The 26,551-nt window shown below is 46.9% G+C and overlaps 1 protein-coding gene across 6 annotated transcripts in view; it reads right to left on the reverse strand.

Moving 5' to 3' along the window:
* Positions 1-26,551, reverse strand: part of NCOR2 (nuclear receptor corepressor 2) — a 2,813,293-nt gene that overhangs the window by 259,214 nt on the left and 2,527,528 nt on the right. For all 6 annotated transcript variants that reach the window (XM_069619703.1, XM_069619702.1, XM_069619704.1 and 3 more), the window contains one exon: positions 4,210-4,440. In XM_069619703.1, the coding sequence (XP_069475804.1) occupies positions 4,210-4,440 (231 nt within the window). The remainder of the gene's footprint in view (positions 1-4,209; positions 4,441-26,551) is intronic.

Here is a 26,551-nt window from a genome sequence, read left to right on the forward strand (position 1 = left end):
ATCCTTTTTTGGCAAGCAGCACCACGTCTTTTTGCATTGGAATCCCTGTTCTAGCCGTGGCATGTAGAGTGAACTTCTGCCAGTACCCCCGCCTCTGGTTGTTCGACTTCGGGCTGAGGGAGCCTGAATTACTCAGCCAGGTATACAAGCCGTTCATGAAAGACCTTGGCCGACTATGGTGTGTCTGGGTCCTCCTCCTCATCCATGTCCACCAGTGTGTCCTGTTGGTCCGGTGCAGCTGGAGGAGTGCTGGATGCAGGTGGCTGCAGCGTACTGATAGGTGCCGGAGGCTGATGCAGCAGTGGCTACAGGGCTGCTGTGACTGACAGTGACATGGGAGCCGGTGTCATGGGAACTGGCGAAGGCACCTGGGGCTGCAAAGGACCCAGAAGTGCTGGAACCAATGGCGGGGTGGCCATGGGTGCTAGCAGCAGTACCGGAGAGAGCATGCCCCCGATCACATCCTTGAGGATGATGCCCATCTGCGGAGACCTCACGAGAGTCAGGAATTTTTCAAGAAACCTGTCTTCACAGGCCGGCAGAGCGCTTGGTGGAGCAGGCATGGGCGTAGGGCCCCGAGGTTGCTGAGACCTGGGCACACTCTGTCTTTCTGTATGCGGGGTGTATCTGCCCTGGAACGCTGCAGGATATGCCGTGGGCCATGTGCCAGGCAATGACCAGTCCCACCTGGACATTCGTTCCCCTACCAGGTCCCAAAGGGGGATGGTGTTGGGCGAGCCGCCATTTTGTCTGGCTGCATGCCTCGTGCCTGTGTCATGGCGCTTGTTGCGCTGGGCGCGGACTCCTCCAGGACTCTTGGCGGTGGAGGTTAAGGCCTAGCTTGCACCTCAGGGCGGGGCCTGGTAGGCGGAATGCCCTTGGCTGTGGCACCGGTAGTGCTGCGTACAGGCGCCACCTCAGACATCTGTCCGGTATTAGGGCGTAGCCCTTCGGGTTTGCACCCGGTAGTAGAACCTTGCGGTCCCTCAGCACAGTTACCGGTAGGATCTCGCGACCCCTCAGCCTGTTGGCTGGTAGCTGAAGCAGCCTTGGTGCCTGCACTGGTAGTAGTAGTAGGACATGATAGGTCCACTATGCTTGTGCGCCTCCTGGGGAAGGAGTCGCCTTTGTGGGGTGCGGATGAAAACAGTGCCCCTACCTTGGGCCTGGTCTTGTGCTCGACAAATTCCTTTAAGTCCTCTGGAGGCGACCTTCCAAAAAGCTCCATCCAGCTGGCTAATCTGTTCTTCAGAGCATGTGGTGTCAGCGCGTCGCACACTGTGCAGCCCTCCCAGCCATGGTCGGGGCCAACGCAGTGGAGGTATAGAGCATGGGGGTCGGACGTGGGGAAGAGCCCCGCGCAGGCTGCACACCTGCTGAAGCCCGCCGACGTCAACATGCGCCAGAGAGGAGCGTGGCGCCAGAGGACTATAGGTACCTGATTAAAGACCAGGAAAAAAAAAAGACAAAAGTACTTCTCCAGGGAAGAGTGCGTGGAATTACTAGGCCAGAGGGCTAACCCAGGAGAGCTGGTGAAAGCGGTACATTCCCGTCGACGTGGGAAAGAGGACTGTGGAGTGGCACCTGTGGGCAGAGTCAGGGAAGCGCATGCTGCCAGGGCCGTGCCCCTGCACGCATCTAAATCTAAAGAGGAAGATGATTTTTTTGATGAAAAAGGTTCCGTCTCCCGTCCCTAGCGAGGGACGTCCATGCAGTATGGAGGAAAGGGGAAGGGACATAGGAGTATGTGACAATGTAAGATGATGGGACTAAAATAACACTATCCTCATGTGCAGGACTTCTGCTGCCCCAGAAACCCTATTTCCTTGCCAAAATGTTTTTTTGCCATAACACTTCAAATGTTGCGTGCCAGAAATGAGCTACTTGTGGACCCACTTCCATGGGAGACAGCAAGCTGTATCTTACAGTTACAGAATCATTGTCACCAAATAGAGGAAAGTCTACTAAATCCATACAAGCTTAATGATCCTACACATTTACAGGGGCATGACAAGTTCAGGGGAAATTAAGAAGACACACAGAATTTAAGAAGAGTGACCTCCAGCCTTGGGGACGTTCTATCAGAAGGCTGCCAAAATATTTTCAAAATGGCAAATGCAAGCTTTTTAAGCTTGGATAGCGAAGCATCAGGGGGGTCCACTCCACAGTCCAAATCACTGGGAGGATTTGTAGTTCACAGAGATCAAATCCAATACAAGAACACATTTGCTCCTTCTGTGCACCTTACATAATTACTTGGCCCCAACTGCCCTATATAAAATGGACATAGTAGATAAGGAGTTGATGTGTAGAATTCGAGGTGCAGAGCATAGTGGCGGAGTGACGAGAAATGACGAGGAAGTAGAGAAGAGTGGTAGAGAAGAGATTGTAGTGGTGCTGGAGAGGATAGAAAGAAGAGCAGAGGACGTGGAGAGAGAAGTGAAAGATAGGAAGACTAGAGTGGAGAAGAACTGTAGAAGTAGAGAAAGGAAGGGAGGAGGGAGAAAAGGCAGAGCAAGATGAGGTGGTGATGGGTTGAACTAATAGAGGAGGGCAGGAGAGGAGAAAAAGAGCTGAGGGGGAGAGTACAAACAGAAAAGGTGAAAGTGAGGCAGTGAAGGAAGAGAATGAAGGGAGGCGAGGATGGACGAAACAAGGACGACAGGAAAGATGAGGAAAGAGAAAAGGATGAGATGTGAAAGAGGAAATGGAGGTGAGAGACAGTTCCCTGAAACACGATCCTAAAAAAGATCCCAAAGTGGCGGAGAGACCCAAGGTTACAGTCAAATACCTTTTATGCCCAGCATGTGAGATTACTATTTGTCACCAGGAGAAGCTCAGGCCTTTTCATCTGTGCCATTGCTCTACAAACGACCCTGTCAAAAGACCTAGGGGGTACCAAGTTGGGGCACGTGTTAGGTGAGTCTGGGTGGTCCAACACGTGATCTCAATTACATTGGACAGATTCCACAAAACACTGATTTAAAAAAAAACATGTTGCAGAGAGACTAAAAGACTGATTACTGCCCAGGACGCAGGACTTGACCAACAGGCAGGAGGAAGTGAAGGACTGAGGACCATGATTGTAAGGAGGTTTGGAGAGACCACAGAGTGCAATTTACGCTGACCCTAACCTAGCTTGGTGTGAACCTTTCTGGGGTTTTGAGTAGTTTATAGATTCCTTGGCTGTGGTAATACTTGACCAGCTACAGGAAGAGAGTGCCAATACCACAATGAAGTGGTGTACGAACACAAGTGGAGCAGAAAAGACTTCAACTTAAAAAAAAATCAAAATAATGAAACAGAAAGAAAACACTGCACCTCTCAGAATGAAACCAGAGCATAAAAATATAACAACAACAATACAGAATTTACCAAATATCTCCCTAGAGTTGAATATGTTGAAAGGTCAAAAGCACAGGTTTCGGCTGTTTGAATTACTTCAGTAACATGCTTATTACACATATATACAGTTGGACAGGACCAATAAGCGGTATTCAAAGCATTTACACCTTTTTTGCTTCTTCCTTTTGTTTATTCTTTTAGCATGATGGGAAAACAAAATCCAAATACCTGTAAAAGCTGGTGCCACATCACCAACCAAACCACAGCCTTTGCTTCACAAAAAAATCAAGAAAGCCTAATGAAGGGGCAGGGCCATAGGCTTCTAATGCGATTCAAGTCTGGAACGACTTAAGACTGGATGTATGTTCAACAGACTCTCTCAGACTATTCAGACGCAAACTGAAGACCGTCCTTCTTCAGGAAGCTGATACTGAACACAAGAACAATTAGGCAGGTAGCTTCCATCCTAGGCAATTCAACAAGTTATGAATGGAGATGTTGAGTCAGTGCTTTTTAATTACAGATTCATCTATGGAGCATTCAGTTCCTTTGCTATTTACTCATCTGTCTTATTGCAAAAGGGAACAGACAATATGCAAACAATCCTTGATCCGCCCCCAAAAGGAGTAATCTTGCCTTGAAGACTAAGCCACAACTCCTCTGTACAGGAACACAACCATGGGCTTCATTAGTGAGGTGCAGATAGGCACAGGGAGCGAAGGGCCAACTCAATGCTGAAGCGGATCAACTGGCAACCAGCAATACAATATAAATAGCCATTACAGTTGCAGGAGAATACAAAGTAGCCACCCTAAAAACAATTTATTGACTTACTGTTTTCAACAAACAAAAGGAATACTTTACCTGCTGCTTCTATTGGAATTCCCCTGGGAATGCCAGAAGGATCGAATGCTACTGGAATGTGTCCCCTGTACAGGTCAGCACCACTCATGCCCCTGAGTAAATGTTCGTAGGGTGACATTGGGTGGTGGTGTTCTGGAACGGTAGTATGTGGAGACTTGGAATTTGCCAATTCTCTTGGAGTTGGGGTGGACTTCCGCTCTTGTGAAGCTGCTTTACTAGCAGAGATATTAGCTGTGATTAAAACAACAAATTAGTGGAAAAGAAAACCACACCACACTATATGGCTCATTTTTAAACATTAACATTGAAAATTGCAGGTTTCAAGTGGGATATTAACAAATTTTACAACCGTCTTCCCCTTTCTTCCCTTCCATCCAAGGGCACGGCAAGGAAAGCTCTTATTATTTTGTGTCTTTAGTGAAGCTTTTTGATTGACTATTTGTTGCTTTGATGTTAATGCTGCAACATGTCCAGGGAAAATAATTAAGTGGGTGTGGGTTACAGACATGCATTTACAATGTAACAAACAATCACCATGAGCACTTGATTAGTGTAACTCAACCCCGGTTTTCTACAGGTTAAGACAAAAACAGGACCTTGAAGGATCAAATTTAATGCAAACTGATTTTTGACAAGCAGAGATGTTGATCTATTTAATCAATTTCTAAAGTATGCAATGTAAGGAAGTTTAAGTTCCAATATTTACGTATTTGAAGCATCTTGCTATGAAATGCATAATTGATGGTCTACTTTTGTCAATTTGACATACACACTTTATGAGAAAATTGTAATGGAAGACTGGCAACGTGCAGGCTAAGACTGGCCTATAGGGCTATGCCCGAACCAAAAAAAAAAAAGTCTAGTGTGGGGCCGTTTTTTTTGGTCAAAATGGGCCACTTTCGGGGGGTATGTGGGCCTCTTTAATATGTTACTTCACCATGCGGCTAATCGTTTTGACCAGAGTTACTGAATACATATTATTGAAAATGCACAATTTGCATCACATTTTAGCAAAGTCCTCCCACTTGGGTACTACTCAAACAGCCTGTCACAAAGGGAATAAATTGCCATTTGCAACGGTGGGCCACTTTTTCACTGGTGCCCGAGACAATTTTATGCCCCAGTACGACACTGGCAACATTAATGGATTCCAAGGTGGTACTAGTAACTGCTGTGCCAAAGCATTACCAACACCACCATCGACTTCAATCACCTTTAGCCAAGTCCGTCTTTGCATGATAGTTGTTGTCGGAAGCCCATCCTATTCTAATTAAGACACTAAAAGTCCCAGCATGCAATGTGAGGATGACTGTCAAGGGCTAGTTTCTTCTAAAAGCAAAAAATTAACAGTTCAGTTTGCCCGAATATGAAAGTTCCCAAACATACTAGGCAGTCATTCTTCTGGTCTTGTATTTGAAAAGGAACACATAAGTGCAGGTCTTTAGTGCCCATTCTCATATTGGAGTTACCCTTGCATACTTCAGCCATCCAATGCAATCCTGAAAGAAAATAAAAACTTCCTTCCGTTTACTCCATAGTGTGTTGCACTGGAAAGGGAATAGACAGTTCCGAACAATTATACACAATAAGGAACTAGACTGCTGCTAGAATCCAGCATGAGGGCAGTTTCTAAACAACATTGCTTCCAACAAGTGTGTCACACAAAAGGTAGCCATTTTTCAGTGATACAAATATATTCTTGCTGTGGCTATAGGATTACTAAGGCTTAATTATAATGATGCCATACACTCTGGTGTTAAAATATACCTGACAAACATGATATTACAATTATGCTGCCAGGATGAGATTAAGTGAATCTGCAAGTTTCATCTTATGTCAGAGAAGAGGTGAAAGGTTTATTGCTTAGTGGTGAGTGAACATATGGATAGGTGGGCTTTTTACTTAAGTCGACAATAAAAAAACAGCTAAGGCAAAAACAGAGTGTGAGGTCTGATATCTAAAAATCTCAACAAAGAGCCTCATTACGAGTTTAAAACAAACAGTGGTAACAGAGTAACCTCTGCATTACTGCTGCATTACCACACCACCGAATTATGGGTTTGGAAGTAAGGAAGAGGAGAAATCATTCCTCTTCCTTACCGCCCAAATCAACAGAAATACCGCCAGTGGAATTACCACTGGTGGTAATTCTGCTGAAATGCCCATGGACTTCAGTAAATGGGTACTTACACTGCCTACCAGCACTTGGAATCCAGCAGTAATTCCACCAAACCAAGTAGCAGTAACTGAAAATTCGTTTGGTGGCATTTTGGCTGATTTACTGCCAAAATACCACCAAATTTGTAATCAGGCCCAAAGTACGAAGAAGCCTTTATTATAAAGAACAAAACAATGTACACATGTCCTTTGTCAACTCGGCATGCACCCGTCAGAATGTGCCTAGTTTTGAGTGCTTACCCTCGCAGACAGGATGGGACGATGGAGGCAGGCACATATGCACACTGTTTTGACTGGCTATGCATTGCCATTTATGCAGCCGATGATTACTTTAGTTCAAACGAAACAGCTCAATTTTAGCCCAGTATGTGCTGTGTACGAGCGCACGGAGCCAATAGAGAAACAGAGATTTGAGGAACAGACAAGGGGCAAAAAATAAAGACACAATTCTCGGTTTAGAAATGACGACTACCCCAGCCAAACAAGGATACAGGAAGGCTTCCCTTAAACGGGAACCACAAGAGCCACAACATTTAAAGAAACAGATACTTTCAGAGCAGCTGCATTGCAGTTTGATCTAGCCTCAAGATGGATCGCAGAAAACAGACGTGCCTTCCAGTGCTCAATTTTTCCTGACTGGTTAAAAAGGGTGGGGGAAAAAACAGACCTTGAAGGTGACAGAAAGCAAAACGAAGATCGACAAATATTCATAGTTCACAAATCAGGCGATTCTTTCATTTTAGGTGTTCAGAATACATTATTCTCAATTGAAAATAAAAGGTGAATAGAACTGAAAAGAGAATTGTTACATATCCAGTCTCTCTGCACTCAAGGCCATGCCACAAGTGGTTCACAAGTGCTTCTGGAGTGGGCGACCAGTGGCTCATCAGATATTCTGGGTTCCGACTTCCAGTACTATATATACTGCCTATGTAGCGGGTGGAGATTGTAGTTCAAAAACATCTTGAGAGGAAAAGGTTGCAGATCCCTGGCCTAAATGATGCCATAATAGCAGGGCTCAAGATTTGCACTCGCCATTAGCTATTGACTAGTAATAATTGATGTTGGCGAGTGTGAATTGGTGTACTGTGTCTATGTGTAGAATTGAGAGGGTGAGTGACTTTTCATGGATGGCTAGTAGCTTGCAGAATTGTACCCAGTTTATTTATATATACGTGACCAAGCACTCAGGGAAGCGCGAAACACGTTGTTCAGGTCTCCCCCTTGGCGTCCTGCTTTGTTTGTTGTGTGTGCTTGCCATTATTTTTACTTTCAATAAACTCGCTTCTGTACCTTCATTCGAGTTTTTTCATCTCTGGGATTGTGCAGTGCCTCATTTTTTGGAGTGCAGTTTCTTTCCTCTATATATATATGTAATGTTTACAAATATGAAAAGGACGGAGGGAGGAATGAATATATTATGTAGAGACATTTATCGTCTTCCAAAGGATTCCCCTACTTTGGCTAACATGTCAGTACAACCATAGTGGGGAATAAGAGACTAGGTACTTAATAACAGAAGAGTGCACTTCGGCTGAGAAATGCGAAGAGACGTGATTATTTGAATTCAAATCGAAGAGGGAAGAACAAAAAGAAAGGGTATGGAATTCAACCCCCCTCAAAAAAAGTATATAATCATTACTCACCGTAATCGCATTTCTGATCCTTGTATCCGCTTAGATTCACATGCTATGCACAGGCCGACATCTAGTGGAAGCTGCGGAGTATTACAGTTGTTTTCGAAACTCAAAAAGGGATGTCGATAGGGCGTGCCAGTAATACTATCCCTAGTGTGACGCCCACTGTACCCATGGCCTTTCACGCGTCGAGGTCCCTCAGATAGTTTTGTTCTGAGATGAGGTTGCATGAAGTGTAGCATGAGTACAGGTGTATCCAAGCAGATAGATAACAGAAAGCTCATATAACATCTATACCTTCTCTCAGGGGAGGAAGGGTGGGTGCATGTGAATCTAAGCATATACAAGCATCAGAAATAAGATTACGGTGAGTAATGTATCCCTTCTGAGGCTTGTGGATTATGCTTAGACCACATGCTTTGCATAGATTAGCGAGCAGTACCAGAAGGAGGAGGTGGGATGTGAGAAGGGTCATGAGCAAATAAGTGTCTTAGAACCGCTTGTCCCACTTGTGTATCTGCCTTGGAATGGGTGTCAATGCAGTAATGCTGAGTAAAAGTGTGAATAGAGCTCCAAGTAGCTGCTTTGCAAATGGTGTCAAGGGGTACATTTGCAATGAAAGCCAGAGTGGCCCCAATGCCTCTAGTAGAGTGGGCCCTTGGCGTAAAAGGCAGAGTCTTTTCAGAGAGTGAGTAACAGCTGGATACAGTTAATAATCCACTTCTAAATGGCACCTTTAGAGATGCGATCCCCCTCTCTGCCTGTAGCTACGGAGACAAACAGTTGATCTGTTTTCCTTAGCGGTCTTGTCTTATTTACATAGTAGAGGGCCGCCCTACGCACATCTAGGGTGTGTAGTTTCACCTCAGCCGAGCTTTGCGGGTTCTGGAAGAAAGCCGGAAGCTAGATGGACTGGTTTACACAGGGTGTGTGCGTAAAACCAGTTTGTCTTTATGGATAGTAAAGAAGGGATCCTGCACTGACAGAGCCTGAATTTCACTGACCCTTCTTATAGAAGTAATAGCTACTAAGAAGGCCGTTTTATAAGTGAGGTGTTTGAGACTGCTTTTATGCATGGATTCGAAAGGGGGGCCCATGAGCTTGGCTAGCACCACATTAAGGTCCCACCCTGGTGGTGGGTTTGAAATAGGAGGGTGAAGTCTCTTTACTCCTTCCATGAAGGCTTTAACTACTGGTACTTTCCACCACGAAACCTTGCTATGGGAAGTGGTGTAAGCCGAGAGGGCTGCCAGGTGTACTTTCAGTGAGTTAAAAACCAATCCTGCATCTAGCAGGTGGAGCATGTATGTAACAATAGTGGAAGGAGTGCAATCAACTGGGTTGATTTGTCTACTCTGGCACCAGATAATGAACCTCTTCCACTTGTCAAAGTAACAGTGCCTTGTGTTTGGTTTCCTAGATTCCTTTAGGATGTCCATACACCTCTGTGGCAAATTGAGGTGTCCAAACTCTATGACCTCAGGAGCCATGCTGCCAGGTTCATTGAGTTGGGTTGCTGGTGCACTGTTTGACCTTGGTGCTGGGACAGTAGGTTGTACCAGGCTGGAAGTTTGATGGGCTCGCACACCGCCATCCTGCGTAGGTGTGGGAACCACGGTTGTCTTGCCCACATGGGAGCAACAAGGACGAGCGTCATCGATTCCCTGTTCATCTTGTTCACAACTTTCCTGATGAGAGGAGTTGGTGGAAAAGCGTACGCAAACATCCCTGACCAGTTCATCCACAGGGCGTTCCCCTGGGAGTCTGGTTGGGGGAACCTGGATGCAAATCCTGGTATTGTCTGTTTTCGCTTGTGGCGAATAAGTCTATAGTGGGGAAACCCCACTGAGAGAAGAGATCTTCTACGACCTCTCTGTGAAGAACCCATTTGTGTTCCTCTGGGAGGGAGTCTCTGCTCAGAGCATCCGCTAGGGAATTGAGCTCCCCTGGAACATGTTGTTGATGACAGGAAGATGTTCCGTCTGAGTGCCCATATCCAGATTTTCTGGGCAAGCTTGGACAGATTTGGCGAGCGAGTCCCTCCTTGCTTGTTCAGGTAGAACATGGCTGTAGTGCTGTCCGTCCGGATTTGCACTGACAGGTTTAGTAGATGGGGCTCGAATGCCTGAAGCGCTCTGAATACTGCCAGAAGCTCTAGCAGGTTGATGTGGTTCTTGGCCACTGAGTGAGACCAGAGACCCTGAGCTGTGTGGTGGAGATGGTGAGCTCCCCACCCCGTCAGACATGCATCTGTAGGGACTACTGCCTGTACTCCGGGATCGTAAAAGGGTTTCCCCTGTGCGAGATTCTCTCTTGTCCACCAGTGAAGGCTTTGTACCAGTGTTGGCGAAATGACCACTAGATCGTCCCACTGACCACTTGCCTGAGACCACTGTTTCGCCAACCATTCCTGCATGGGACTTATGCGCAGGCGCGCGTGGGCGACCAGGTAAATGCATGACGCCATCATGCCCTGTAAACGCATTGCTTTGCGTACCGTTATTTGTTGACCGGACTGATAATGCGGAATTTGCAGTAGTATATTCCGAATTCTTTCTTCTGAAGGAAAGGTCAACCCCTCCTGGGTATCCAGGATTGCTCCTAGGGATTGTTTTGAGGTGCTTGGCACAAGGCTTGACTTCTTCTCGTTGATTGAGAAGCCTAACTCGTGTAGGAGGTCGATAGTCCTTTGAATGTTTGTCCTGCAAATTCCTGGGGTTTCCCCCGTTATGAGCCAGTCGTCCAGATAAGGGTACACTGGGTTGCCTCCCTGCGTAGGTGTGCAGCCGCCACCGCCAGTACCTTGGTGAATACCCTTGGTGCTGAAGCTATCCCGAAGGGCAGTACCTTGAATGGTAGTGGCGACTGTCCACCTTGAAGTGCAAGTACTTTCTGTGCGCTGGGAACATGGAAATATGAAAATAAGCATCTTTCATATCCAAGGTTGCCATGTAATCCCCCTTTTTTAGGAGGGGGATTACCTCTTGTAGCGTGGTCATACGAACTTTTTGGGGCTTGACATACTTGTTGGCAGGCCGTAAGTCCAATACTGGACGCATTGTCAAGTCTTTCTTTGGCACAAGGAAGTAAGTTGAATAAATACCCTTGTTTACCTGGTGTCCCGGGACGAGTTCTATCGCGTCCTTTTGTAGAAGAATGGCGATCTCCTCGAGGAGAATCTTCTGATGTTCTAAGGAGTGTACTCTTTGTCGTGGAGGATGGTTCCGGGGACGCTGCAGTAGCTCTATACAATATCCTGTGGATACTGTTGACAGCACCCATCTGTCTGATGTGATCCCTTCCCAAGCCTGGTTGAAGTTTGAAATGCGTCCCCCTACTGGGGTTGCGTGAGAAGGGACCCTGAACTGAGCGTCACTGCTTTGGTGGGGGCGTGCCGCCTCCTTTGCTGGGGCTGCCTCTGCCTTTACCACGACCTCTCCTATTACCTCTGCCGTAACCCTGGGTAGACTGTTGGTTGTTGTTCCACTGTGTACCCTGCCCCTGGGAATAGTTAGATCCTCTCTGGGAATTTTGGCCACGTGGGCGACGAAAATTACTATTCCCTCTCTGGTTAGGGGGTTTATTGGTTAACTGGCCAAGGGACTTGAGTGTCTGGTATTCGTCCTTGGCATTTTTCAGTGCGTCTTCGACCGCCTTACCAAACAACAGATCGGCTTCCACCGGTTTGTCCAACAATGATGCCTGTGTTTCTGCCTTAAAACCAGACTGCCGTAACCACGCATGTCTCTTGATAACAGTACCTTCTGCTATCAATCTGCCTGCGTTGTCCGCGGCGTCGAAGGTTGCTTTCAAAATGCAACCAGACACGGCTCTACCCTCTGCGGAAATCCAAGCTAATTGGCCCTTTAACGGTTCAGGAGCAGAGGCTATGAGAGCCGCGACTTCTTCCCACTGATGGCAGATGTAGCTGGCCAACAGGGTGGTGGAGTTAGCAATCCTTGCTTGATAGGCGGACGTTGAGGCTACCTTCCTGCCGAAACCATATAGTTTTTTGCTCTCCTTGTCGGGAGGAGCTTCTGACGAAGACAAGGGTGTCCCAGCCCTCTTACGAGTGTTGGTGACAACTAGGGAGTCTGGCTTCAGATGTCCTCTTATATAGAGAGGGTCAGACTGTGCCGCCCTGAAAAGTTTTTCAACCCTGGGATTGACTGCTCTGGTGAGGTTTGGGTTCACCAGGGACGGATCTATTCTCCGCTGAATGGATTTAAGGATAGGGATGGTCTGGGCAACAGGCCTCCTTTCTCCCACTAACTCCCACTAACTCTTCTGCGAAGTCCCTTTCCTCCTGTACACCGTGAGTGTCGATGTGAAATGTTCTGCTGCGCGAGCGAGAACCTCATTTAGGAGGGGTTGGTTATCGACCGGGGAGTCAGTAATCGGGGCTTCGTTCTCTACCGGGGAATCTACTCATAGTAGCCCGTCCCGGTTTGCTCTTCTATCATACCAAAATCTTGGTCTTCACAAAAGGAAGCGTCTCCTTGATACCGTGAGTATGGAGTTGCGTAAGGTTGTACCTCAAAGGGTTCAGACCTCATCAGGGTTTCAAACCGGGCCTTCTTACTCGGGGGGATAGGATCAGTAGAGCCTGAGGGTGTGGCCCCTTGTGGATCATACGAGAGGAAATGTTCTGGATTTTTATCATAAGAATCAGCTAAAGAAGACATTCTTGACATGACCCTATCTATGTCTTCACTGGACCATTTTTTGGAACTGGGAATGACTCTCTCAGCAAGTCTATGGGATTTATCTTGAGTAGCTTTGCTGGTTGTAGACCTATCAGCAGACCTGGGCTGGTCTGTCTGTTTAGGGGGGGTGGAGTGTTTCACAGGTGTGGAAGAATGTCCAGGTAGTTTCTTCTGCTGTTTTCCCCCCTCCCCGTGCGTAGAAAAATGTTTTCCCTGTCCCTTAGTGGCTCTGGAGTTTTTCAACGCCTGGCGTCGAGGATCGGGAGAGGTGTCCCTGTCCTTCGAGCGTGGGGCCTCGCTGGCTTTAATTGCGGGCTCCGACTCCTGGAGCGCGGCCTGGGGGTGGAGGTCGTCTTCGTCTTCCGACGATCGAACTTCTGTTAGCCTAGGGAGCGAGGCACTCTTGGCAAGAGCGGATGATTGCCTGGAGTCATGCGGCGATCTTGATCGAGAGCGCCCAGAGGACACCGAATCGGACCGTTCTGTCTGTGCCTCTTTCCGAGAACTCGACGTCGAGTCTCGGTTGGACTTAGTGTGTTTAGTGTGTGTAGTATGTGAAGCGCTTGTGTCGCCGGGGGTCTTCCCCATAGCCGCCCTGCCGGACGACCTTCCGAGGTCGGGGACCTGCGCTCGGCTGTCTTTCGACGCCGTAATGCCCTCGCCGTAATAATAGATTATTATTTTATATTTTAGCAAAAGTATGGCTAAGGCCAGGGGACTCCGCAAAATGCTTCCGACCAGTATGGCGGAAAAAAACAATCTGGGGATACTAGACGCGTGAGGGATCTTGGGTACAGTGGACGTCACACTAGGGATAGTATTACTGGCACGCCCTGTGTCGACGCCCATTTTCGAGTTTCGAAAAACAAACTGTAATACTCCGCAGCTTCCACTAGATGTCGGCCTATGCACAGCATGTGATCTAAGCAGATTCCACAAGCCTCAGAAATATATATTCAAGACACAAAGGTGTTGGACTGTTATGTTACTATGAGTTAGCACTGCACTGAATACCCAATTTAGTAATTTCAAAGCATTCAATCTTTGCCGGAGGCGGCAAATTTCAACCCTCTGTGGGGTGAGTAGACTTTAATCTGCTGGGAAGAATAACATGAGCAGTAGTGAAGCAAGAGGGATGGAAAGTGTGAAAGGAGTTTGCAGGCATAGGGAGAGAGTTAATCAGGGCTAATGCTTGCATTAGTATAGATGACAGTCTGTCCATGATGTAGTGACTCATCTTTTAGCCTGGAGAGATGATGGAAGATTTAATGTTATTAAGTACAAGCAGGCACATTTAACCATTCTAGATTTCGACTAAAGTTTAAGCAATAGCTATACTGCCAATGAAACAACAATTGCAATTCAACAGGACAAGTACACAGTGAAAAACTGGTCAGCATTATGTGCACTGGATAAGACTATTACTAAATGTCCACACACCTGGAGCCTCTCTGTCATAACCCAGTTCAGCTCAAATGCATGTTAAAATAAAAAGTTAATCACTGTAGTGACTACAATACTCATAATCCTAAATCACCTTTTCCTTCATCCTGTATGGATTATTCCACCACACTCACTGACTGGGAGGAGGCACTGTGTGGCTAACAAGCTGCAAACAGGTTTTTTTTATAATTGCTGGCCCAAATGCTGCGTCTGGTCAGGAAGTAATATCCAACGCTTCGTGTTTGTAGAAAGCGGATGTGTTGCCCATGTCGCTGCTTTGCTGATGATATTCCATGAGGAGTGCCTCTGGAATGCTACAGCAGTAGCCTTTGCCACCCTGCATGCATTAGTATCCCCTTAGGGACTTCTTTGTTTTGTGCTTTAAACGCTTCAACAATGGCTGCCACCATCCATCTAGCTACTGATCTCTGTGACGCCTGTGATCCCGGAGAACGGCCACCAAACAAACAATGCTGCTGATTTTCTGAATGACTTTGAACATGATAGGTACAATTTGAGCACCCTACGAAGGTCCAGAGTGTGCAGCAATATTTCCATGTTCAACTGTAGATTAGGTCAAAACACTGTAAGACATATTTCTTGATTGATGTGAAAGGGCAAGACAATTGCAGGCATGAACTTAGGATGTGTCCTGAGGACCAGCTTATCCTTGTGAAGCAGTGTGAAGGGATCCGATTAAAAATCGCCTGAATTTCCCTTACTCGCGCTGAAGTTAATGCTAATAACAAGACTGTATTTAGGTTGACCCATCTAATCTTCAACAAAGCCACTGGCTAAAAGGGTTTGTGTGCAATTTAGATCCCATACTGGGTGTGGCCGATGCACCAGAGGAAACAGCCTTCAGAGACCTTTCACGTGACTTTTAACCACTGTATTGCTGCCATAAATATTGTGTCACCAGATCTTTGTAAGCTCTTCTAGCCGCTAGATATGTGACACACGCGTCTACTTGAGCTCCTGCCTGAGAGAGATCCACAGAGAAACATAGTACATCATATAGGGAGCAAATAAGCGGAGCTATACACCTACTCTCAGCCAGAATCAGAACGTTGCCGATTTGCTCCTGTATTGTGTTCGACTAGATCCCTTCCTTGCACATTGTATTATGTGTACATTGCTGAGAGAGAAGTGTAAACGTCCTAGTTTCAGTTGATCAGGAGCCAAGCCGCCAGGGCTTGGACCTTCGGCTCTGGGTGAAGCACTGCCTCCTGCTTTTGTGACAGAAACCCCTCTGAGTGGACCAGCAACAAGTGGGGGCCCTGACTTGCTAGCTGTAGCAGGTCTGAGAACCAAACCCGAGTCAGCCAATAGGGAGCTATTAGAATCATATTGCATCTTCTGAATTTGTGAATCAACCTCTGTAGAAAGGAAGTTGGAGGAAATGCATAGCAATGAAGATTGTTCCAGCTGATCTAAAACGCATCCCCAAGGGGAATGGCCCCCTGATCCTCTCTGATGCAAATATAAGGCATTTGGTGTTGTCCTCTGATGCTAAGAGGTCACCAACAGATGGCTCCACTCCCTGAACACTGGTTTGAGGGAAGTCACGTGACACTCCCATTCATACTAATTCTTACCCAACTTGTCCTCTTCTGAGATGCTGTCTCCAGGCATATGTACTACTGCTTTGAGCAGGATGCTGTGAACTACAGCCCACTCCCAGATGTTGACCACCATCATGCATAGAATCCTGGGCCTGGGACCCCCCCTGCATGTTTACATAAGACATCAAGGTTGAGCTGTCTGTGCTCACCAGGACTGTCCTGCCCTGCAAGTGGGGGAGGAATGACTTCAGGGCTAAGCCAAACGGCATGAGCTCCAAAGGATTTATGTCGAGAACAGTCTACTTTGCCCCATAAGCCATGAATGAAGCTGGTGCCTAGGGTAGCACCCCATCCTCTAGGGACTGTTAGGTAAGAATTGATGTAGTAACACTGCGTGAGACTACACAACACTTATCTGCTTTGTATTAGGTAACCCACCTTTTGGTATCGGTCTGTATTAAACAGGTTGGTAGTGTAACTGAGTAGCCAGGTCTATCTTAAGAGGTGTAAATGTGAGCTGTAGCAATGACATTCGTAAATACAAGTAACACTTGCACTCAAGGTTTCAGTTATAAATAATTTAACATTAATTTTTAAATAAACGTCCTTTAAAAAGGGCAAGATATGTAACACTGTAAATATACTTTAAAATACTTTTAAGAATCAAAAAAGTTAGTGGATACACTTTTGATATGCTTCTTACACAATTCCTACACCCTGAGGTGACTTCATTCACAAGGACAGTAATGGCATTTATATATCACACTAGTTCTACTTTTTAGATTCTGAGGTTGCAGAAAGCAAAGATTTAAGGAAGGAAAAGGTTAAACAGATTCTCAGTATATGTGAGGACAGCGAAATCGTCCAATGAAATCTTTGGAATAACAGTCTGAAACAAGTTACCATCTATGGGGGCCAAACAATATCAAAGTCAATGGGCTAGAGGAGTCGGCAGGGAGCCAAGACAGCCAAAGTCAATTGGAACACAGTCTATGGAGCTGAGGCACTTCTTAGATAAAAAGTCTTGCAAAAAGTTAGAGAGCTTGTAGAAAAATCACTTGTAGGGTCACATGCTACTAAGCCTGTCAAAAGCAGAGTTGGAACCAACTCTAAAGGTGAGCCACTGCAAATCTCCACTGAAAAAAAGACACTAAGGTAAGTACTCCAAGTCTAAACAGTACCTCTGGTTTGAAGAAGAGTGGTCCAGCTGGATTCTGTCTGGTTGCAGTGATGCAAACCCTGGGTTCCGGTGCCTGAGTCGTGGGGACAAGAGAGAGGACGTCTGGTTGTCATCGGCAGCTTTGGGCTCTTTTCGGTTCAGAAGCACTTGGCGGTTTCAGCGCTTGGCAAACAGCACCGTCGTGGATCTCGGATACCGGTTGAGCTTACTTCACTCCTTGGGTCCTGCACTCTGGTGAGGGGACTCAAGCTCTGCTTGCCCTGCTTCTGGAGGATCCTTAGGAGACTCCTGGAGCTTCTGGATGGATTTCAGATGCTGCACTAAACTATGGATTTTCTGACCCCATTGGCACTCGGTTCTTGCGGTTAGTACAGCCAATCGGGGAAGATGGTACAGTGGAGTTCGTTTTGGGGTTAGTTGGTCCCACTAACCCAAGAGAAGTTGTCCCTTCCGGAGCTTCTCTGTCAAATTGAAAAAGGAGTTTCAGCACAGCAGCAGGGCTTCACCGGGCAATTCAAAGGTCCAGGAGGATGCAGCAAGCTTCGTTCACGGTTTCTTCATCGGGTGTTTCTCCCAGTTGCCTCTAGACCCCAAACCCTCGCCTTTTAAGCAGGTTTCTCCTATTCATGCACAGCCTAGGTTGTCAAACACACAGCAGGGTGGCTGCCCTAAAAGGACGGCCAGCCAGTCAGCCAATCGGGACTGGTTGCATTCAGTTATTCCTAGGGACAAAGGACAGGGGAGTTACGGGAACCTCCCTCACATACTGCCCTTCCAGATACACTGGAGCCAGAGGCAGGCTTCAGGGCTGATGTCTGCCAAAGGCAAAATGAACAAAGGGCTCAAACCTGGTTCAACGCAGAGAGTAAAACTCAAGAAAAAGACGTCACAAACAGAAAATGGCAAAAGAAAAGGAGACCGGGGCTATTTTGATTAAATGGTCATCCATGGGAGCTGTATTGCAGCCGAGGGTTCAGCCTGCGCTAGAAAAGCACAATGGTAGGAAAATTAAACCACTTTTAAAGTAGTGAGGGCAATATACCATTTTTTACATGAGAATGGAGGATAGGGGGCTGCTAGGTAACCCCCCAGCACTCCACATAAGATGGTGTGTGCTGGTCCTACAAAGAGAAAAGGTAAGTAAAGTCAATTTCACTTTACTATTCTTGGGAACAGCAGTTCACACAAGAAACAGTATTTAAACCTTATGAGAAATCTAAAGAATTTCTCTGTGACACTGCACTGAAGGTGCTGTGTGTCACTATACAAAAAGTAGATGCCTATGGAGTTTGTCAGACTCCAAAAATAGAACATACATATAATCCAAACCAGGTCAAAAACACACGAGGGAGTGAGAAAAAGGTCACACTCACTCAGGGGTTGAAATTAAAAAGTCTTAAGTCCAGCAAAAGAGCTGGGGATCTCTAAGGTGGGAGGAATTTAGCACTAAAATGAAAATTCTTCCTAACAGGGACGAACCCGTGGTTACCACCACAGAACGCTATGGGAGCCACAGTGGAGCGCCCACTGTCACATTGCCGCTGTCTAACCACCACTGTAGATCGTGATGGAAAGAGATTGGAATCAAGGGTTTGTCCGACTAAGATCCCACGTCCCAATTCCAATGAGCCGATAGATAGGTGATTCTGAGCCTGGCATGAGGTTCTGGTCAAATACATTATGCCATAAACCCCAGAAAATGCTGAAACCACCAAGCTGACGTTACCTCCCTGTTCAAGAAATGTAGGATGGCTTTATGAATGTCCAATATGCTCTCCTCTGTCGGAAATACACATTCCCTTAATGTGTCCCACCAGATTTCTAGGAAAGCAATGCTCTGTGCAGTGACCAGCTGAGATTTCCTCAGATTGAGGGAGAACCCCAGTTAGTGAAGAACACCGGCCAGCCTCTGACAAGAGTGCTGTGCCCCCTCTGGAGAATTTACCCTCACCAGCCAATCGTTGAGGTAAGGATACAGGTGATGTCCCTCATTCCTGAAGAGGCCAGTCATCATGTTCATCAGTCTGGTGAAGATACAAGGGGCAGAATTGAGACCAAACGGGAGGGCTTTGCGTTGGAAATGTTGTCCCTTTACCGTAAATCGAAGGAATTTCCTGTGAAGTTGATGTATGGGGACATGAAGATAGACGTCCTCCCGGTCCAGGGAGTACATGCAATCTCCCGCACAGAGAGACTCTGCAATTTGAGTTGGAGTAACCATCTTGAATCGCTGAAGGGGAAAAAATAGGTATAGGAATGAAAGGTCGAGCACTACCCGCAGGCCTGCCTGTTTTTTGGGGGGGAAATGCAAATATTCTCGAGTAAATGTCCTTGCCCTTGTCCAAGGGTGGGACCAGCTCCACTGCCTAATCCTTCAAGAGTTACACAAACTCTCGAAGTAGTGTTGGAGACCCAATTTGTAGGTGGGCGGTTTGAGGGGGGTAAAGGAGGAGGGGAAGCCTGAATTCTGTTGAAACTAGACAGAACTCATGGATTCCTGTAGTGCTGGTACCAGCTTGTCAAAAAGAGAGTCAGTATGCCCGCCCGCCACCCTCCACTGGAGAACTGTGGACCCAGAATTGAATAGAATTGCTCTTTAGGGGCGAAGGCAGAGGAGGGGGGAGTGGAAAAACCGCTTGGAAGCAGAACTGCTTTCTCCTGTGCAAACACTGGGATCTGTCAGGCTGAGGAGCTCTGCAGTCCTGGAACCCCTTGACGCCTCCAAAGGACCCGGGTTTTTGATGAGTTATTCTTTGCCCCTGCAAGTATGGTTTTGCTGCTGGCTTCGTGTTGATGGCAAGCAACTTTGCTCTTTGGGTACAGGTGGTCTTTTTAGTGAGCTCTTAATCCGTTAAAGAATGGAGTAACTTGAAACCTTCAAAGAGTAGCCTCTCCTGCGCATTTGTGGCAAACCTTGTGGCGTGCATCCTCACAGTTCTACGCATGTCTACTCCCAGACGCAACCCTCGACTGGCAATGTCGATGTGGGCCACTGTGGATTCTAGAAGATCATGCACAATCCTCATTGCCTCCGCCAGCCCTTCTTTAAAGCAAGCTTGCCTTTCCAATTCTGTACAAATTCCACCATCTATCTCCACAATTTATGATTTTCGTCCTGTTTGTGTTTGCTTGTGTGTGGTGGAGTCTGGAATTAAGGTACACCTGCCTCCCAAAGGTCTCTAAGAACTTGTCCTGCGGTTTGGGTGGCTAGACAGCAGAACTGTCTCACTCTCCTACTGCCTAAAAGGTGCTTCTGGCTGCTTATTGGTTTGTTTGTTGGAGAGGCCAACATGACAACAACCTTTTGCAAAGGAATGCCCAATCTGTTGGTCGTTCTTAGAGATTAAATCTCTGAGGACGCCAGGTTCTTGCTGAACCTGCTCCGGGTGGGGCACCCCTAAAACTCTGCTAGGCCCTCCAACCGATCATGAAATGACTTGGCGGAAACCAAATTTTCCTCTTCGTCTGCATCATCTGTCTCACCTTGTCCTGAATCTTGAACACTCTGTGACTCCACCATTTGGGTAGTATCCGCAACCAGGTCTGGTACCAGCATGGGCAAAGGTGGCACGGGCAAGGGAGTTGGAGGAGGTTGCGGATGAGGAGGAAGGGTTAGAGCGGCTGCATTAGAGGTGCCTGAATTGCCGCTGGTGCTGCATGCTTTGTTGCCCCTGAAATGGCTCAGGTAGCAAAAAGATGTTGAGGCATATGAGGCAGCACTGGAGGCTGTTGCGGCAACATTTGAGGAATAACCACCTTAATAAGCACTTTTAGGGTCCTCAACATTTGTTGTGATTTCATTAGGGCTAAAACTCACAAAATCTGTCCTCGCAGGGGTGCTTGGGAAGATTGTGAGGTATACCCAGTTGCAAGACCCTCAGACTGACTGGGTCACCTCTGTTGACTTCTGAAAAGCACATGGATGGAAACGGATATCCCTGAGGTTTTCCCAAATATGAATGTCCCCAACGAGACCAACCCCTCGCTGAACCCCTGAGCACCGCTATACAACTCGGTTGAGGATGGAGTCCCTTGCCCCTTGTGTAGCCCATTCTGATGATGAACTCTGTGTGCAAAGATTTCCTTCTGCGCTCATCCCATCTGTAGGGTGCATAGCCGCCACTTTGCGTGCTTGTCCCGATACTTCAGAAATGTGAGGGAAACTGGAGTCCAGCACAGTGTCCTTGGTAGATTGCCTCGGGCCCTGTGATGGTGGCCCAAAATTAGAACGGACCTCAGAGGAAATTCCCTAAGGCTTTTTGCCCTCAGTCGAACGACTGGTAGTTTGGCTTGGTATGCGTGCAGGTGCAACCTTAGGCTCTCGCACGGTGACAAAGTCCAAAAGGCTTTTATGCCTTTCGGTGCCAGAAGTGGAAGAACCGCAAGGTCCCTCTGCAATAACGCCAGTAACTCTAGGAGCCTCAGACCTGACACCAGTAGAAGGGTCCGACTCACCCCTCCCAAACTAGGAACTCCTTGGAAAAGAGTCTGCCTAACAGGGGTGCTTTCGAAAATAATGGACTTACCTTTTCATGTGACTTCCGACAATTTACTCACAAAGGCCTTGGTATGTTCAGGGAGTGATCTTGCGAAGATCTCCCACCAACAGGCTATCCTGTTCTTCAACAACGTAGGTTTGAGAGCATTGCAAGCTGCACACGCATCGCACTGGCGATCGACTCCCAGGCACTCCAGACAGAGCATGTGGGGGTCTGATGCCAGGAAGGAAGGGTCACATGAGGCACACCTAGTAAAGAGCCTCCCGAAACCAATATGCAATGGGGGGTGGGAATGAACTGGAGGCCGGTGAAGAGAAAGAAGAAAAATTGAGAAAACTCAGGGAAGCCGTGACATAGCTAAACATTGCTTGTGCGATCATGCTAGGTTCGTTCTCGTCCATGTGGGAAAAAAAGGGGAATCTCATTTTTTCACTGCTAGAAGGTTCCGATCCCATCCCGTATGGGGACGCCCGTACATGAGGGAGGAAAGAGGACAGACGTACGAGTAAGCACAACTTTCTTAATCTTGGTGAAATGTTGAAGCAAGTCTATTTTCTATTATCCTCCTGAGGTGATGCTTAGTAGGCAGCTGTCTGGTAAATTATAAGTTACTCACAGTAGTGACTAACATACTCGTAGTCCATAGTCCCCTTCCCTCCATACGTTCCACCATCCTCCCCCTACATCCTGTCCCCTTTCCTCCATAATGCATGGGCGATTACAACTGAATGTATCCCCAGGGTGGAGCATTGCCCCTCCTAAGAAAACAAGTTCCTTAAGACTGCCTGACCAAATGTCACGTCCGACCTGGAGCCGGCATCCAAGCTGTAGTGCTTCCAGAAGGTAGAGGGCATAGCCCATGTAGCCGCTTTGCTGATAACCTGCCGCGGCACTTGCCTTTGGAACATGACAGCCATGGCCTTAGCTCTGGTTGCATGGACATGCATGTTAGCTGGAAGTGGCTTGTGCTGCCCCTCATACGTCTACTTGATGGCCGAAACCATCCACCTAGCTTTTGCAGCCTTGGAGGCCCGACACCCAGGCTTTGTCCTCCCCGAAGGCAACAAAGAGAGTGTCTGATTTGCGGAACCTCTTGGTCCTGTCAAGGGAGAATTTTGGAGCGCGCCCGACATCTAGACAGTGCAGCACCTTCTGAGCGTCATCTTTAGGATCCGCAAAGAAAGTTGGTAGCACTATCTCCTCATTCACGTGGAAAGAGGAGACAACCTTGGGTAAGAATGGGGGGTGAGTTCTAAGCACCAACTTGTCCTTATGAAAAGTAGTATATGGCTCTGAGGCCACCAACGCCTGGATTTCACTGATCCGGCGTGCTGAGCTGAGGCCCAACAGGAGGGCCATCTTGATGGTGACTAGCCTGATGTCCACGGATACCATAGGTTTGAATGGTTTGAGTGCCAGGGCGCCCAAGACCACATTGAGGTCCCACACCAGCTGTGGTTTCTTGATGGGCGGGTAAAGCCTTCAAAAAGCTCACTCCACCTTGTAATCCAAGGCATAAAATAAGCGGTATCGCATCGCATTACTCCCGATTTGCTTTCTATTTCAATAATCATGTCGCACAAACTGCGACATGATGTCTAGGAGGGTTCATGTTTACTTAGCCTGGCCTGTGCTGTGCTTGTGGTGCAGAGCGCACAGGCGAGGCAGAGGGGAAGAGGCTCCAGGGCTGCCAGACATGCACAAAGGCCAGAGAATGGAAGGGACAGCTCTTGTCACAGCTCGGTTGCCCAGCCATCGTGAATGCCGTGGTTAAGTACTTGTTGATGAAGATCCCTGGGCTCTAGGCTGTTTTATCAATGATTGGGGCTGGTCTTCTTAATGTTCTTTGAAGCCTGGCATGCAGTGATTTGTTGCCGTCCAGTGCTTCAGAGAACATTATAGAATGTATTATCAGGTTTTTTTATCAGTGTGGGGCTCACACGGAGCCTGCACTGATAAAACAGCCTGCAGGCATATTGTCTTCTCATTGTTCTTTGAAGCACGGTACTACAGTCATTTGTTGCCGACCCGTGTTTCAAAAAACATTTAGAAAGCCTCGGGGTGTGTTATTAGTGCGCGGCTCACACTGCCACACCACTGATCACACTGGCTGTAGGAAGGGGAATATCCAGCATTGCAAGTGGGGTCAGGGAGTGGGGGGTGCGAGCAATGCGAAAAGTCCTGCTACTTTACCCACAAATGCAGTGCGCGCAATTCCAGAGGGTTTCATTCGGGCCCACAAACCGCTGCTAGTGGTAGATGGCATTTTAACACATACTAAAATAAATAAAACTGCAGAATCATTACAGATGCAGGAAACAAATCTATTAGAGCTCTGTTCAAGTGCTCTCGGGCAAAATACATGCAAACCTCCAAATTTGCATGTGGATTGCACCAGCAGAAATGACTTCACAGAAATTGACATCGCAAGGAGCATCAACCTTTGATACTTTGAGGCACCAAGGAAGCGACTTTAGAATAAGTTGTAAGTTGCCATAAATAAGACAAGTGGCAAATAACTGTGGTGCAAAATACCTAAATTGCACTATTGTTATTTATGGAGCAACTCTATATCAGGGTATATTGTTTTTTATTTTTAAATAACAGCATGTTATATTAACATACACCCTGAAGTGAATCACAGAGCTGCAGATAAGACACAGTAAAAGATCTGCCCAGGATCACAGATTTTGGTAAAATGGTGAAAGCGGCAAGTGGACAATTTAAGCAACTGAGCACATCTTCACATGTTTAGTGGATATAGATATTCATTAAGGTTTCCCTTTGCATTTCATGTGCTTAAATAATACTTTAAAGAAATGCCTTGCAAGCAAAGCACATTATATAATAAACTACCCTTTCATAATTAACTTTACACTATATACATCATTACAGAAATATATTGAGCAATAAGAGGATGGCGTCTGTTGTATTTTCCACATCCTTCATGCAAAATCACAATAACATCATGCAGATTCAGGTTAGCATAACAAATCCCCCTGGGTAAAGCCATAGTCATTATTTCATAAAGCCTGCAGTATGATGTACTCTTCTCAATGCGGATCACTCCCTCCCATGCACATTTCTAAAGGGACAAAAGGTTCCTGCTAATAGCCCCCCCCCCTCCGATCAGTGCCTAATAGCTCACATTAGCTCATGCACCTTGGGACATTGTCCTGCTGGCAGCTGGACACCTCTCCCGTTTGGAAGGCGTCAGGTGTCCTGCTGCCAGGACAATGACCATGCTGAGCAGGAATTGCTCATCACACATTGCCCTCCCAGTGGGACGCCTTTCCCGTTGGGCATCCTCATTCAGATGCAGTGTCGAATGGGAGAGGTGTCCCAGTCAGTGACAAAAATCCTGGTCATGCTCTCAAAAGAGCATGTGGAGGCCGCTTGGCCCCCCCCCACCCCTCCGCACGGTGTGCCACTGCCTGTAGTTATGGGTGCCAAGTTTTGATTTTCGTTACAGGGACAGAACCAAATTTCGCGCTGGTGGGCAGAAATTCCCATACTGCGAAGCAAGGTGGCTGGATCCATCCACCTTTTAAAAACCCATTTACCAGCAGGAATTGGGGAAAAAAGCCACAGCATTTATAGGCAGGACTAAACCTATAACAGTCGCCTAAACTGCAGGGCTGTCTTTGCAGTTTCTGCTTTTGTAATTCCTACTTCCGACAGCTCGGCCACAAACAGTTTGACCTGTCCACCACCTACCCCCAATCAAGACTAACCACAATAAGGCATCTCTCCACCCCTCTTTGAAGTGAGAAGCACTTGCTATTTTTTCAAGATACATGTTAACACTTCACTAAGCCAGAACCAAGGAGAGGTGGCCAGCCGGAGTGATTCTAGCATGTCAATCAATCCAGCTTCCTTTTGGTTGCAAAATGACACTCCTTCCCCCATTGTTCAAAGAGAACGGAGAGGGGGTAGAGGCACAAGTGCCCCTCTGCCTGAAGGCATAGCCTTCTTAATGTTCTTTGAAACGTAGGAGTGCAGTGATTTGTCTACACATCGTGCTTCAAACACATACAAGGTCATATGCCTGCAGGCAGACCTGCCTACATTTGAAAATCAAAAACCCTGTGACTTCTGCAGCCCAGCTTCTATAATGACTGTAAACTCAATCCTTGCGTTTCCCTATATTGAAAATGGGGACAACTACTTAAAAATAAGACAGAATCGGGCGAGGTTAGGCGGGTCTGCCTGCATGTTGTATTATCAAGAGGTTGTGTGTTATAAAGTGTCTGGAAATAATATTTCTCGTGCCCGATGATTGGTAGAAGATATACTCTTCCCAGCCATTTGCTAATGGTCATCAACGGCACTGAAAACACAACCTACAGTCATGAGGCCATTTAAATGTCTTTGAAGAGCCAGACTGCACCAGGGCCAGCTGAAGATATGTCATGGCTCGTGCAGGCCCATTTGATTCTGATGTTTGGGGGCCCATTAGCCTGAAGTGGGGAAAAAGTCTGCAAACTTTTTTTAAAAAAGTGTTTTACAGTTTACAAGTAACTTTTACACTTAATTAAATTAGAACAAATACATACAAAGGAAATAATACAACCAAATGCACATTCTAATGAATACAGCCAGGGAGTGATGGGGCGTGGGGGTGGCTTCTGGTTAATACCACATTATCACAAGACTGCCAAACAGCGGGCAACTGAAACACTAAACTTCCACTGAAAAGCTATTGATCCTTCTTTAGCAGCAACAGTCTATTCTAAAGCCACCCGGCTTAAAAGGCAACAAGGTGATAACCCTTCTAGAAACCGAGGAGGCCCAAGGAAGGTGATGGCCCAAAGGGCTCCAGTAAATGCAGTTTATGTGTGTAATGTGTGCACTGCAAATTACGCATTTAAAGTATGGAATATAAGAAGTATGTTGCAATGTCATAAGATTCCTGACTACCAACATGGGGACAGTTGCTGGTGGACCCTCCCAGGCTTGGACCCCTGTCAATGGAAAAGGTTGAAAGGCCCCGCACGCTTCAAAAAGCATTTAGAAGGCATATGCCTGCAGGCTGTGTTCTCAGTGAGGTGCTCTGTGCTATGATTTTTCTCCTGCCCGATGATTGGCTGGAGATACATTACTCCCAGCCATTTGCTAGAAGTTGTCCCGCACG

This window comes from Ambystoma mexicanum, chromosome 10, assembly GCF_040938575.1.
Source record: "Ambystoma mexicanum isolate Mex_15411 chromosome 10, UKY_AmexF1_1, whole genome shotgun sequence".
Lineage (NCBI taxonomy): Eukaryota > Metazoa > Chordata > Amphibia > Caudata > Ambystomatidae > Ambystoma > Ambystoma mexicanum.